General features: G+C 39.4%; 1 protein-coding gene across 2 annotated transcripts in view; it reads right to left on the bottom strand.

Annotated features, from left to right (window-relative positions):
* Positions 1 to 11,499: 11,499 nt before the first annotated feature.
* Positions 11,500 to 15,139, bottom strand: part of HTR2C (5-hydroxytryptamine receptor 2C) — a 629,177-nt gene continuing 625,537 nt past the window's right edge. For both annotated transcript variants that reach the window (XM_063431915.1, XM_063431916.1), the window contains exon 6: positions 11,500 to 12,675. In XM_063431915.1, coding sequence (XP_063287985.1) covers positions 11,840 to 12,675 — 836 coding nt within the window. In that variant the 3' untranslated portion in view covers positions 11,500 to 11,839. The remainder of the gene's footprint in view (positions 12,676 to 15,139) is intronic.

The raw sequence follows: 15,139 nt of genomic DNA, 5'->3' as shown, positions 1-15,139 counted from the left end.
ATGCATATATATTAAAATTCTACGTGTATATTTAAGTAATATTTTAACATAATTATGTAATTTGATTAATTAAAATTTGATTGACATGCCTGACAACAAAGGGAGAAAGTGCAGAGAATTTAATTCGCAAGCACTATATTTGACCCTGTAACTCTCCAAGACACCATAAAACCTGTACATAGGGGGTACTCTTTTACTCGGGAGACTTCGCTGAACTCAAATATTATTGTTTAAAACTGGTACATTGTATTACAATGATGATATTTTAAGTAAAAGTGACGTTTTGTGCATTTTTTTCCAAACAAACGACACTTTTATGGACTATATTATTGTTGTAATATGTTTTACTGTTTTAAAACACTAATATTTGTGTTTAGTGAAGTCTCCCGAGAATAACAGTACCCCCCATGTACAGGTTTTATGGTGTTTTGTACAGTTAGAGAGTCACATATAAGGCTTGCATTTCATTTTTTTGACATTGAAATTTGCCAGATTAGTTATGTTGCCTCTGAGACCGTTTGGTAGCCCTGGAATAAGAATTACCCCCATGATGGCATACCATTTGCAAAAGTAGACAACCCAAGGTATTGCAAACGGGGTATGTCCAGTCATTTTTAGTAGCCACTTAGTCACAAACACTGGGCAAATATTATTTTTTTGCTTTTTTCACACAAAAACAAATATGAACGCTAACTTTGGCCAGTGGCTACTAAAAAAGACTAAACATACCCCACGTTCAATACCTTGGGTTGTCTACTTTTTCAAATGGTGTGCCATTATGGGGGTAATTCTCATTCCTGGGCTACCACACCGTCTCAAAGGTAACATTACTAATCTGGTAAATTTCAATTTGAAAATGGAACGTTCTATATTTGACCCTGTAACTTTCCAAAACACCATAAAATCTGCTAATGGGGGGGTACTGTTGTACTCGTGAGACATCGCTGATTACAAATAGGTGCATTTTCTTGCAGTATTATGACATTTACAGCTAAAATGTGAGGCGGAACTACAATTTTTTTTATTTTTTTTTATTCATAATAAATTATGTTTCATATATATATTTGATATGAAATGAAAGCCCTGTTTCTCCTGAACAAAATGATATATAATAAGTGTGGGTGCATTTAATATGAAAGAGGTGAATTACGGTTGAACAGACATATAGCGCAAATTCCAGTTTTTGTTTACGTTTTGTTTTGATCAGAACGTGTACTATTGACTCCGTCCTGAAGGGGTTAAGCTACTAGCACTCAGCTGACAAATAGTTAAAAAAAAGCATTCTTGGCAGTGGGAGGTTTAACCCATGAGACAAACATCGATGTAGTCTATGCTTTTACGCCAACGGTATAAAAATCTAACCATAAATCATCAACATATGAAAATGTTTTCTCTATATATATATTGCCTTGTAATTTGTTAGCATAATATATAGCTAGAATACTGTTATTCGACTTTAAAGCACAGACTTCGTGGAGGTAGGACTATTTTTCCTAATCATCAGTGGACACATTTATTTTTTTTATTTATTTTTTTTTTTTTTACGAGATAAATAATTTCATTGCATGTGCCTTCTCAGTAATGGTAATATGTAATTTACAATTTCATTAATGTACCCTTTATAGCCTATAATTGTTGACATTGTTTGTGCATAGACTCCTCCAGTGCATCTTGACTTGCTGTTGAATCACGTATTTATGTAATGTGTCTCGAATGTCTTCTCATACCCCAAGCAGGTTATTCCGGCCACATTCTATGCACACGTTGACATCCAATTATATATTTTTTCCCACTTCCAAACAGGTAATAAGATTACGATAGCTCCTGGGATTATCAAATGATAATAATTTGCAGATTCACGTCTTCGGGAAGATGAGTGTAAGTTAAACAAGCGGGTCTCCGGCAAATATCAGTTTGGTGCTATCACATACACGCATAGATGTAATTGTGTTTGATTACATCTCATAAGAAGCAATGTTAGAGACCTGCAGTGTATGGGATATTTTCTCACACCTTTCAATCACATGCCCACCGTCTTTCTAAATCAAAACAACCACTTGAATGTGACTTTTCAAACTTTTTGAGAACAGCTCTGCTAGTTTGATTTGTGCATCGTGTTAACCGAATGGCTAAAGAATATCTATACAGTTAAATTCCATCTTCAATGGTTGCTCCAACAAAACAAATAGTTTTTGGGGTTTTTTTTTTAACCCTGTTTTTGGTTGGAATAACCCTTCATATCCTTATTCCCCCTCAAACTTAAAAAAAATCCCAGCTCAGAAAAATACTAAGTTCTCCCATCAACCCAATGCTCCTTCAGTAATGTCACAACCACTAGATAAAGGGGCAGATATGTAGGGAAAGGATACACTAAGAGGAGAACATGGGCAGTTTGTAGAGAGATGGGCCTGCCACCATTGGACGCCTGTCACCATCATGCTATGCATGCTGACGTTACAATACGCACAGATTAACAGAAGCCCTCCTCGAATTCATGTTGACTAATGACACCCCAATGATGCTGCCATCAGCATCATTACAACTCCAGCAGCAAAGGGGTTAAACTCTATATGCAGCGTTTCAAAGTGAGTCATACAGACTCCATGTACTCCAAGTACCATGACCACTTCAAATCACTAAACTGTTTATGTTGCTTGGAATATCCCTTTAATTACATTTTCTTAGCCTCTGTGTCAGAGTTATTCACTAAAGAGCAAATTGATCTGTTATCAAAGTGAAGCCAATTTCAAACTTTAAAACAGAACAGCTGAATAGAAAACATACTTGACTTGAAGAAAGTTCTAATTTGACATTTCACACTAAAGCAAATACGTCTGTGGGGGTTTATTTGCGATGTGTCAGATGGACTGTCGGAAAAAATATTCCCAAACAATACGTTGCATTAGGTGCTAAGAGTATGCAGGACTGTAAATACAGGATTCAATTATCGATACACAGTTAAATGACTGGTTTCAACAGAATTGTTCTATCTGCCTAAAAATTCAGCTGAACCAAATTAAAATAATTAATTTGGACTGGATTTCTAGACAGGTGGGCTCATTCCAACACAAGTTGTAAACGCTGTAATTACTAGCACCAGTTTGACAGTAAAAGGGTTAATCCTACAAAGGGGTCATATGTACCCTATTCACTAAAGCATAATTATTCAAGTTAATTAATTTATATAATAATACAAAATAATAATAATTTATATGTTTATTCATATTATCTATATTATTCATTAAACGTATACTTTTATTTTATTTTAGTTTAGATTTTTTTTTTTTTGGTATTATTTGACCATGTGCACTATAAGCAAATATTATGAAATTCTGGGTTTGCCGGGGTTTGGTGGGACAAATTATACATAGAGGATCATTAATGTGTGCATTAGGACAAATTAATAAAATTGGAAAAGATAATTCCAAAAGTTTTTCATCAAATTTATTTTGATCTAAAATGCACTATTTCCCTGTTAAATCTACATAATTCTCAGTTTAGTAAATATGTACCTTACATATAGCAGATCTATAACTGGGAAAAGTTATTTGTTGAAAATGTGAGAAATGTACCTGAATCTAAAGTAACTCACTGATAAGGGTGTACCTTTAACAGAAAAGGGTTAACATTTCAGAACAAAAAATATTAATATAATTAATGGGGGCGGAGCCTGACTAGCAAGCAAACCAGACATGTGGGGAGCGAGCTCCCACATCTGGCACCGTTAACTTGGAGCTATCCTCAGCCTGACTGCAGACCTAAACACTACAGCATGCAGACCCTGCAGAGGGAGTTCCCGTGAGTGGGTTGATACCCCTCTTGAGACTCTCCGCCAACCGACTGCTATAATCAAGACCCTGCGGCCTACCTATGACGGAGTGGTGGAAGAGACGGACGCTCTCCTTGCTCTTTAGCTGGCTGGGTGTGGTCCACTCTCTGCTAACTCTCGACATCCCCTTTGAACCGGTGGGGGTAATCCCGGTCCCTGCTGACCTGATCTATACATTCGTCACTAACAGGGTGAACCCGACCCGTGTGCAATGGCAAATATCGATCTGCACAAGATGGCAGACACCAATGCTGCAACACCACTGGGCCTGCTACTGCCCCATTCCAACCTGATCAGCTCACTCGATCGCACACTGTCCCACCTGGAAGCTATTCTACAATACTTCTGCAACAAGTTGGTGGAGCGCTGGAGGTCGGCGACACCAAACTCTCTGGTGATTAAGGCAGTTCAGAGGTCCCCAGGGAAGACACGAATGAGGCCTCATCCAGGCAACCTACAAACCAAAGCTGCTGTTACTCCTCTACAGGTCCTACCTGGGCCGAAGGCCACATGGGGCCTGACCCCACAGCACCACCCACAAAAGCAGACCAAAGTAATCTTAACCCTGGCATCAGATATGTCATCTTAACCCTGGAGCCCACCGCTGTTTCCCGCAAGGGAAGGTGTTGGACACTCTGTGCTGCCAAGTCTGTGGCGAAGAGGTGAAGGCTTTCATTCAAGCCTGGGGCAAGAGAGGTACCTCAACCTGGCATAGCTGTACTGTTCTTCCCTCTGACTCATATGGAACTGCATGCCCACTAGGCAAACCTGCACAGGGTGTTGGATGACTGTGATCTTACCTGCAATGGCCTACCTTATAAGAGCAGACTGTCTGTGTCATCTAGTTATTAGTCTCAGCGGAATCAGAGTGTAGTTTTTGTCTCACGAATAACCTCTTTGTTAATTAGCAATAGGCCTAAGCCTGTAAAGCCTGCTTATCAGTTCAAATGTAAATGTTTTGTGTTTTTCCTTTTTTGTTTACTTCTGTTTTTTTTCTGATTGTGTTGCTCTTTTTGATTTTCTACCTACCAGTCACATCTGTGTTTGTATGTGCCAGTGTGTGTATCCGTGTGTCAATGTGTATCTGTGTGTGTGTGTGTGTGTGTGTATCTGACACAAAGATACACACACACACTGGCACATAGTGGCTTACAGATACACACACTGACACACAGATACACACACCTTGACACACAGTGTGTATCTGTGTGTGTATATATATATATATATATATATATATATATATATAACACTCTGCTATAGTTTTGCAGAAACCAGGAGCTAACCTATAATGCTGGCTGAGTGTAGTGAACGGTGAGGGATTGCAGAATATAAAAGGTGGACTGTGCCTTTAAGGTGTAAAAAATATGTACTGTGCCTTTAAATCTCACATAATGTGCGTGGTAAGTCTGCTGGTTAGAGAGAGAGAATGAGACAAAAAAATGGATAATCTAATAGATCACAAAAAGAAAAAAGGATGAGGAAAAATAAGAGGAAGAGGGATGAAGAGAAGAAAAAAGTGAAATGGAATGGAATACGGAAAATGAAAAAAGGAAAAAAGTAGAGTCTGGAAAAGAAATATAAATAAAAATAAGTAAAAGATGATAATAGTAAAGTGGATGGGTAGTGCAAAACGCAGCCGATGATATGTGCAGTGCAGATAACTCTATCCCTAATGGGGTATAGGGTAGATGGTATCTGCTCCAAATATTATACTTTGTATGTGTCAAAGATCTGGTTCAAATAATAATAGCAATACAGTATATGGAACTGGATGCTAAGGTGATAGTCTATTCAAAAAAGGTCACTCGATATAGAAAGCAATGGTACAAACTGGATGTAAATAACAAAGCCAGTTTATTGGTAAAATTATAAAAATATAAAAATATATAATACAGGAACTGTTCATACAGAGGTTACCAGTCTAATGAGTGTCAGAAAAGTGCAGGAACCCTTGGATTTGGCTGGGATTGATGTGGATTGACTCGGGCCGATGAGCTTCAGAAATCCTGCTGTCGGTAAGGACGGCGGGCTTTTCGGTGTGCGTCCCGATAAGGATCTCCCTCCAGGGGACGTGCTCTGTAAACGGCTCCACTCGGCAAATACACAAAAGGTCCTGTGCGAGTACTGTTCTCTGCTGGTAAGCGCTCTGCAAGTTGGAACTCGGTCCTGATGAATTGCTGTGCTTGTCTAACGCGTTTCGTAGGAGGTTGCCCTACTTCTTCAGAGACGTCGCACAGGACCTTTTGTGTATTTGCCGAGTGGAGCCGTTTACAGAGCACGTCCCCTGGAGGGAGATCCTTATCGGGACGCACACCGAAAAGCCCGCCGTCCTTACCGACAGCAGGATTTCTGAAGCTCATCGGCCCGAGTCAATCCACATCAATCCCAGCCAAATCCAAGGGTTCCTGCACTTTTCTGACACTCATTAGACTGGTAACCTCTGTATGAACAGTTCCTGTATTATATATTTTTATATTTTTATAATTTTACCAATAAACTGGCTTTGTTATTTACATCCAGTTTGTACCATTGCTTTCTATATCGAGTGACCTTTTTTGAATAGACTATCACCTTAGCATCCAGTTCCATATACTGTATTGCTATTATTATTTGAACCAGATCTTTGACACATACAAAGTATAATATTTGGAGCAGATACCATCTACCCTATACCCCATTAGGGATAGAGTTATCTGCACTGCACATATCATCGGCTGCGTTTTGCACTACCCATCCACTTTACTATTATCATCTTTTACTTATTTTTATTTATATTTCTTTTCCAGACTCTACTTTTTTCCTTTTTTCATTTTCCGTATTCCATTCCATTTCACTTTTTTCTTCTCTTCATCCCTCTTCCTCTTATTTTTCCTCATCCTTTTTTCTTTTTGTGATCTATTAGATTATCCATTTTTTTGTCTCATTCTCTCTCTCTAACCAGCAGACTTACCACGCACATTATGTGAGATTTAAAGGCACAGTACATATTTTTTACACCTTAAAGGCACAGTCCACCTTTTATATTCTGCAATCCCTCACCGTTCACTACACTCAGCCAGCATTATAGGTTAGCTCCTGGTTTCTGCAAAACTATAGCAGAGTGTTTTATTTTTCATATAGGTTTTAGTGAATCCCTATTTTTCCAGTTTTTGAGTGACCTATCGTTAGTCATACTCCCTCTCCCCTGGGTATTACATTAGGTATACCAGTACTATCCTCTTACATATATATATATATGTATATATTTATATGTATCTGACACACAGATATACACACACACTGGCACGTAGTGGAACACAGATACACACAGACACACACACAGACACACACACCTTGACCCACAGATACACATACTCAGATACACACTGACACACAATTTTTGACTCACAAATACTGTGGCAGGGTCAGAGAGGCTTTTTATGTTAGTAATAAATTGGAGCGCTCTCTATTCCCAGCATGATGGGGTTAATTGGTGGGAGTCACCCCTTGAATGTTATCAACCAGGTGAATGTAATTAACCAGCTCTAGGGTTTTAAAAGGTTAGCCTCTGAAGACATCAGGGAGTCTAACAGCTGGGAGAGAGGAGGCAGTTAAGCCTGAGACTCTGAGACTCTGAGACTCTGAGACTCTGAGACTCTGAGACTCTGAGACTCTGAGACTCTGAGACTCTGAGACTCTGAGACTCTGAGACTCTGAGACTCTGAGACTCTGAGACTCTGAGAAAAAGGTACTGTGTGAAACCTGCTTAAAGTGCTGTATTTCATTTTGTTTAAAATTGGGAACCAGATTAGCTGGCCAGTTGGATAGTTAGTAACACTGTTGTTTAGTAGGTCTCCAAGTTGGAGTAGGATTTATTTTCTTTATGTTTTCTTTTGTGGGAGAGCACAACCTTGTATATATTGTGGAAAGTGACAATAAACTGCAGTACTATTTTATCCTGACTGTTGGATTTGAAGTTTATTGTGAAGAGCCTGGCCATCCTGCCACAATACACACACACTCAGATACACCCAATGACATATATACACACTTGCACCCACAGATACACACTCTGGCACATACACACACACACTCAGAAACACATATAGACACATACACACAGTGCCATATACAAACACTGACACACTCAGATACACCCACACTGACATACACACACACACATAGGAACATACAAACACACTGATATACACTGGCACATACACACTCACACACACACACACTCAGATACACACAGTGACAAATACACAAACCTTGACACACATATACACACACTGACACACGCAGACACACATACACTGACAAACTCACATACTCTTTGACAGACACACATACACTCTCTTTGACAAACACACATACTCTTTTATGGACACACATACAAACACATATACACTCTCACTGAAAAGCACACATACATTCTCACTGACAAACACACATATACTCTTTGGCAAACACACAAACACATACAAACTCCCTAACAGACACACATACAATTTATTATTTATTTTTTAAACTTTACTCCACCCAGCCCCCCTACCTTCGGCAGTGCTGGCATGGAGTCTATGTCCCTGTGGTCCAGTGGGGCTGCTGGGTAGCTGATGTGCGGTCCCTGTGGTCCTGTGGGGCTGCTGGGCAGCTGATGTGTGGTCCCTGGGGTCCAGTGGGGTTGCTGAGAGGCTAGTGTGCAGTCCCTGGGGTCCATTGGGGCTGCTGAGCGGCTGGCGTGCGGGTGGTGATGGAGCAGTGATCTCCCTGTTTAGCTCCCTCGTGCACCTCTTAGTGATGCTGGAGCAACGTCATATTCTGGCTCCGGCATCACTGCTGTGCGCGCAAGTTGAGCAGGGAGATCACTTCCCACTGCTCCCTCGCTGCCTGCGGCCATTTTGTTTTTTCTAAATTTTGGCGGAACCCCAATTGTGTTAAGACTATACACAACACATTGTCTTACAGTATATGTTATAAGAGTTTTAGTTTCTCCCCTATGAACGGGCCAGTACTATAGCATCTGTTGCTTCGAAGCCGTACCCTCAAGTTACATACAATTTTCATATGCCGAAACTAGCGAACCTACCAGCTTATTTTTCTGTTTGCCAATTTAACACCTCTGGCTCAGCCAACATCTTGTTTTGTCTTTGCATTACTCATCCTGATTGCAGTCTCATCATACTTAAGCATGTTACCTACACTTGACGACTTATAGTATCTGGCAGTCAACTAAATACTTCTGTACTTCACCATAGCTCTACCTAACTGATGGATATGCATGCTTTAACCTGTTTATCGATTGTTACTAATATAAAAATGTGCTTGGCTCTCGAATGCCTTCAACTGTACAAATGTACCTTGCTAGTCTTGTCAATGCTGTTGGGGGCATTGTACGATTGTTTGTTCTTCATATGCATGCCAAATATAAAGATTGACAAATATATATATATATATATATTAATATAATTAATAGCAGCAAGACAGTTTCTGTATTTCCTGAAATGTATTTGAAAGAAATGTAAGTTGGTTCAAAGTTGCGAGTTTTTTTTTTTTTTTTTTTTTAGCTTTAATGCCACCCAAAATGTTACATCTGTCAGGAAACCTCTTCTTGAAAAATATCATGATGTCAGATAATAAATGAGGATTTATTATTTTAAAGGTTAATGGAAGCTATCAATGAAAATTATCTAAATTTTTTTTTTAAATAATTCACTGACTAGCTTGAAATCTCTTAAGCAATTTTTAGAGATATATTAACTAAACTGGCTTTTCACCAGCAGTGCGAAATTTGGCTAAAGCTGACCAATTAGATGGTTGTTTGCAAGTACGTTTGGCTACTTACACTGAATTAGCAAATTCGGTTTGTCGGAATTTAATCTATATTAAATAAGCCAAATTCCAAAGTAGATTCGGAATTCTGCTAAATTGCCCTGCCATTTTTAAGTAGATTCTGGTAGCTAAAGAGAATTAAATTCACAAATATGAATGTTTGGCTCTCTTCTGTTACATCATTCTCTTGCTAAACAGATTGCAAGCAGATACCCAACTTTTCAAAATTTGTCAACCCCACTTGTTTAAAAAAAAAAAAAAAATCCCTATTTTAATTCAAGATAAAGATCCTTACAGAGTGACAGGCACTAGAGGTATTTAACACCTATAATGAAAACGTTGCTGTTCTGCAGAATGGCATTGTTTTCACTTCCAGGGTTAAAACAGGGGGACATGGCACCCAGAACAATTTCATTGAGATGAAGTGGTCTTGGTGCCTGTAGTGTTTCTTTAACATTGTAGTTTCATGCTTAAAGGGACACTGTATGCACTATAACCATTTCAACTAATTTAATAGTGCCTGAAGTCTTCTGGCGCTGTCTTTTCATTCAGTGTTAAAAAAATTTTGAGAAGAGTCTCAATGGAGTTATGGCTAGAGCAGAGATTACATTCTTAATTCATACTACCATTGGGTGCTGTGATGGGCTGAAAGCTGTCAATCACAACTACCCATTCCTGTGAATGCTAATGCTTGCTCATTAGCCCAGAAGACTATAGACCATATGAACACTTCAGTTATATGATACAGTTACATTGCCTACCGAGTCCCTATACCTAATATCAACATTTATTGTCTACAGATCACACTAAAGAATGACTGTCTGAATTAGTATGATCCTTCAACATATTAAAAAGTTGTCATGTATTCATCCGCTTATAAAAATGTGGTTAATGGCATTTACTGTCCACACAGGAAAAGTTGTGCCGAGCAGCAACCTAATCCACAGAAGGGTTAATGCTGAGCAGCAATTATGCAAATGGGAACCTGGTAACTGACTTTGGGGTCAAAGGCCGGTTACAGCCTATCAGATCTAGAGGAGGGGTATTTAGGCCCAGTTCTCGAGAAGGGGTATTCAGGCCCAGTTCTCATCCTGCTCAGTGCCCTGTCGTGGTTTCCCTTGTGGTTGTCCGAGAGCGCGTTATTTATTCTGGTAATTCTGGTTATTTGACTTTGGCATTGTTCTTGACTTCCCTGTTTTTTGGTATCCCTGACTCCTGGCTTTTCCTTATCGTTGTGTATCTTTCTGTATCCCTTGACCTCAGCTATTCCTGACTATTCTTTGGTACGTTAGTCCGGCCATTCTAAGGTCCGGTATATGTTACCTATCAGTCCTCTGTGTTACACAATTCTACATGCTGGATCATTCTGTAATCCTGACAAAATTAAGCTTAAAACAAATTACCAGCAGTGGTTGGGCAGAAAAGGCATTAAGTGTAATGATCAGATCCCAGCAACCTACAGAATTTCAACCACCACTATTTAGTATTTAGTTCGGCATTAATTTATCAAATCAATAATCCAGTTCGTTTTAGGGTGAGATAGGTAAAAGTCTTCCGGTAAAATGTTAAACAAAATCCAAGAATTCCTGATTAAAGAAGAATGAAGAAGTAACATTGTTAAGACCCTTGTACAGGGAAGAGATTTACTAGATAGGATAAATGGTTGGACTCCTAGCTTCCCTTAATGTTGCTATTTGTATTGCTAAGGCTCTGGAAATAGTCACTGTAATAGCTTGATATAGATAGCGGCCCCTGGTGTTTAATACTAATTTTCTCAAAAGAAATCTATAACATATACAATTTGTTGATGCAGATGTGATACTCAAACACACAGGGTGGGATTCAAGTCAAAGTAATGGTTATCTTTTCATATGCTTTAATGTACCAATATAATTTATGAATATTTGCAACATGTCAGTCTCTTTCAAACAGCGACCTATGATGTAGTCAGTGCAGTAATGCATGCATTTCAAGAGGAAGCTAACATTCCGTACATTATGTTACCAAAATAATCTATAGTTTGTCTATTACAACAGGAAGTATATCTTAACAATATCATTTAAAGCACTGGACTGTGGAGATGTCATATAAAATGTCTTTGTTCAAACAAATATTTCCTTTTGACATAACATACGTTTTTTTTTTTTTTTTTACACAAATCATTTGAAATTAATCTATGATACAGCGGACATTCCCTCAGACACTGCTAACTCTTTCATTTACAACATTAGAGCTGTTTATTGATAATTCTGAAGTCCCCGGTTGCATTTCGATTGCCTCCTCCGTCTCGTCCATGTCCATACTCGGCAGTTCATTGCCGTTTCTGTAGCTATTTAGATTAAGGTCCTTTCCATACATTGCTGTTGATGCTGCGTTAAGATGACATTGGTTTTGTTGCAATATTGTATTTTTACTGTTATTATACTGACAACGGATGTAATTGGAAAAAGCTCTGCGATATGTTCTGTTAAAAAGTGTGTACACCAGCGGGTTGATTCCTGATGAAACGTATCCCACCCAAACAAACACATTCAACAGTTCAATCATGAGGTCTTTGTCACATGTTTCCTTACACAGTACAGACATGATGTTTGTGATGAAGAACGGACACCACATTATAAGAAACAAGAAGAAGACAATCCCAAGAACTTTTGAGGCTCTACGCTCATTATTTATGGACTGCATGGTGCCTTTACGGAACAGGGCCCCCTCTTTATTTATTGGAGAGTTTAGGTGGGAGGCTGCCTCGTGGTTTTGTATCATTGAAATATTCTCTGTGTTATTGTCTTTCTTTAGACAGCTGACACTAGTTCGTCTTTGCTTTGGTACTTCTTCATACATAAACACAGTAGCTTGTCTTTGAAGCACCTGGATGGTCAGGCAGTAAGTAAATACCATGATAATGAGGGGGATAAAAAATGCCACAAAAGATCCAAGGAGTACGAATTTTTCATCGTTCAATACACAGCTTCCATTTACAAATACCCTGGAGTCATCTTGGAAGCCAATCACAGGAATAGGCATTGAAATACCTATAACAATGGAAACAAAAATAACATGAGTGAACTATGTAATTGAGTATATATGCTGTCTAAACAGTTACATATTAGTTTTGTATGATAGTTTGACAGTTGTGTTGATCATATCAGTGTTTTAACAAGGCCCACTGTAAAAAAAGAAGAGTGAAGAGTTTAAACTGGTTAAAGTTTGAGACAATAAAGTGATATAAAAATTTCCATGTTTTCATCAATGATATAGATTATTTTATCGAGTTTGACATTTTAGGAGTAGCTGAAAGTACATGAGAGTTGTGTTCCAAGGGACTTCTATATTTATCATCCTCAAATGAGAAACATCTTTTGAGATTGACTTTCCGTTGTACTCAATGTTCTGGATGTCCTGTGTGGATTTTAGTGGTAATATTTTGATTGCCAACCTAGACCGACCATATCTCATTTTCAATCAGGCCAAGAAAATGTTTTTGCCTGATTGCCTGATAATTTGCATCTATTTACGTAAATTGAGAATTTTCAGTTTGACTGTTAGACCACTACAAATAAGGGAAGATAAGGTGTAATGTTTCATGTAAGCTGTATAATTCGATACTTTTAAATGCACTGGTTGGATAAACACTATGGTTTTATGCGATATGTAAGAATGAAACTACTCTGTAATAGATACCAGTCATACTGCAGCTGCTGTTAGATTACACATGGCCTATTTCTCAGTTTAGTGACCTGAGCTAATATAAGCTCTTGGCAGTACCTCACTCTGCACAATAATGGTCCATGCTTTGGTACTCACTTCTGTGAAATGGATACGTAGCCGACTTTGTGTACAAGACTGACATAGTCAATAATTGTGAAATATAAATATCTCAACTCTTATGACATAATTTCTCAAGAATTACTCTGGTTTCTCATCTGGAGACTTCTATAATATTACAAAATAGTACATGTAATGATCTGCATATAACATATTCTTTTCAGGGTTTTTTTCTTTGCAGACTGTTGTGCAGTATGTACTATCAACTTTATATTATAATATCCCTTTAAGTAAAACTAAATATCTCCTAATTTTAAATACTTGTCCTGTCAGCCCATTACATCCCTGAAGATATACTGAATCCTATCTCTTTACATTTATACCTATTAGATCTTTGCCTATAAAACACTTTGATATCTACATAAAACTTAATATTTTGCAATACTCACACCAGAAAACTATTAGTTTCCTTGTAAATATCCCTCTACTTTCCCCCTGTGAATACCATACACCGCCCAGCTAAACACCATGCTTGATGGCGTTTATTTTTATTTGACTGTATGGATCATTATTAGGTGCCTACAGTTAATGGAATAAACATTTAAAAGCGAGTAAGGGCAATTTGGTGTCACAGCACTAGCTGTTTTTCTCCAGAGGAAGTTTGTAAAAACATTTATCAAATAGTCCTGCAGAGACAAATATTGCAAACACAGTTATATAGATCAATTGGTTCCAACACTGTGCCGAGGAAAAGCAGGCAGCATTTATATTAAGTCACATATGGGAATCAGTGTATAGTGGATCTTAAACTTTTTATTTCTTGGGCATTCTTTGGAATGGTACTGGCAGGGCCGGTGCAAGGATTCCTGCCACCCTAGGCAAAGACCCATTTTGCCGTTTCCTTATGAATGCAAAGATGTTCTCACAGAAGTTTATTCACTAAACTCTGAATTGCAGTGAATTGAAAACCAAATTGCATAGTTTAAAGGGACACTATAGTTACCAGAACAATTACAGCTTAATGTATTTGTTCTGGTGAGTATAATCCTTCCCTGCAGGCATTTTCATGCAAACACTGCCTTTCCAGAGAAAAGGCAGTGTTTAAATTGCCCCTACGGACACCTCCTAAGATGGCCACTGGAGGTGTTTCCTGGCTCAGTGCTGCACAGTAGCTAGCACTGCCATTCAGCGTCCCCACGCTCTGCATGGGGACGCTGACAGGGCCGGACTGGCCCACCGGGATACCGGGAAATTTCCCGGTGGGCAGTCGGCACCTGGGGCCGGGCAGACACCTGGGTCTGCTGGCGGCCGCTGGGGAAGGTCTGCTGGCGGCCGCTGGGGGAGGTCTGCTGGCGGCCGCTGGGGGAGGTCTGCTGGCGGCCGCATGTGAAGCTGTGCTGTGCTGGCTCTGCTCCCCAGCGTGCAGCTTAATGAGACCGCGGCCGGAATATGACGTCATATTCCGGCCGCGGTCTCATTCAGCAGCGCGCGAAGGCGGGAGAGCAGAGCCAGCACAGCACAGCTTCACATGCGGCCGCCAGCAGACCTCCCCCAGCGGCCGCCAGACTCCAGCACAAGTCCCCCAGCGGCCGCCAGCACAGTCAGCAGTCTGCACTGCACGGCCCCCTGGCAGCCAGGTAGGAGTAATGTGTGTTATGGTCTGTCTGTCTGTTATGGTCTGTCTGTCTGTCATGGTGTCTGTATGATGTGTGTGTCTGTCTGTCATGGTGT

Source organism: Pelobates fuscus, chromosome 9 (assembly GCF_036172605.1).
Source record: "Pelobates fuscus isolate aPelFus1 chromosome 9, aPelFus1.pri, whole genome shotgun sequence".
Lineage (NCBI taxonomy): Eukaryota > Metazoa > Chordata > Amphibia > Anura > Pelobatidae > Pelobates > Pelobates fuscus.
Note: the sequence above shows the minus strand (reverse complement) of the source record. Positions and strands in the feature narration are given on the sequence as shown.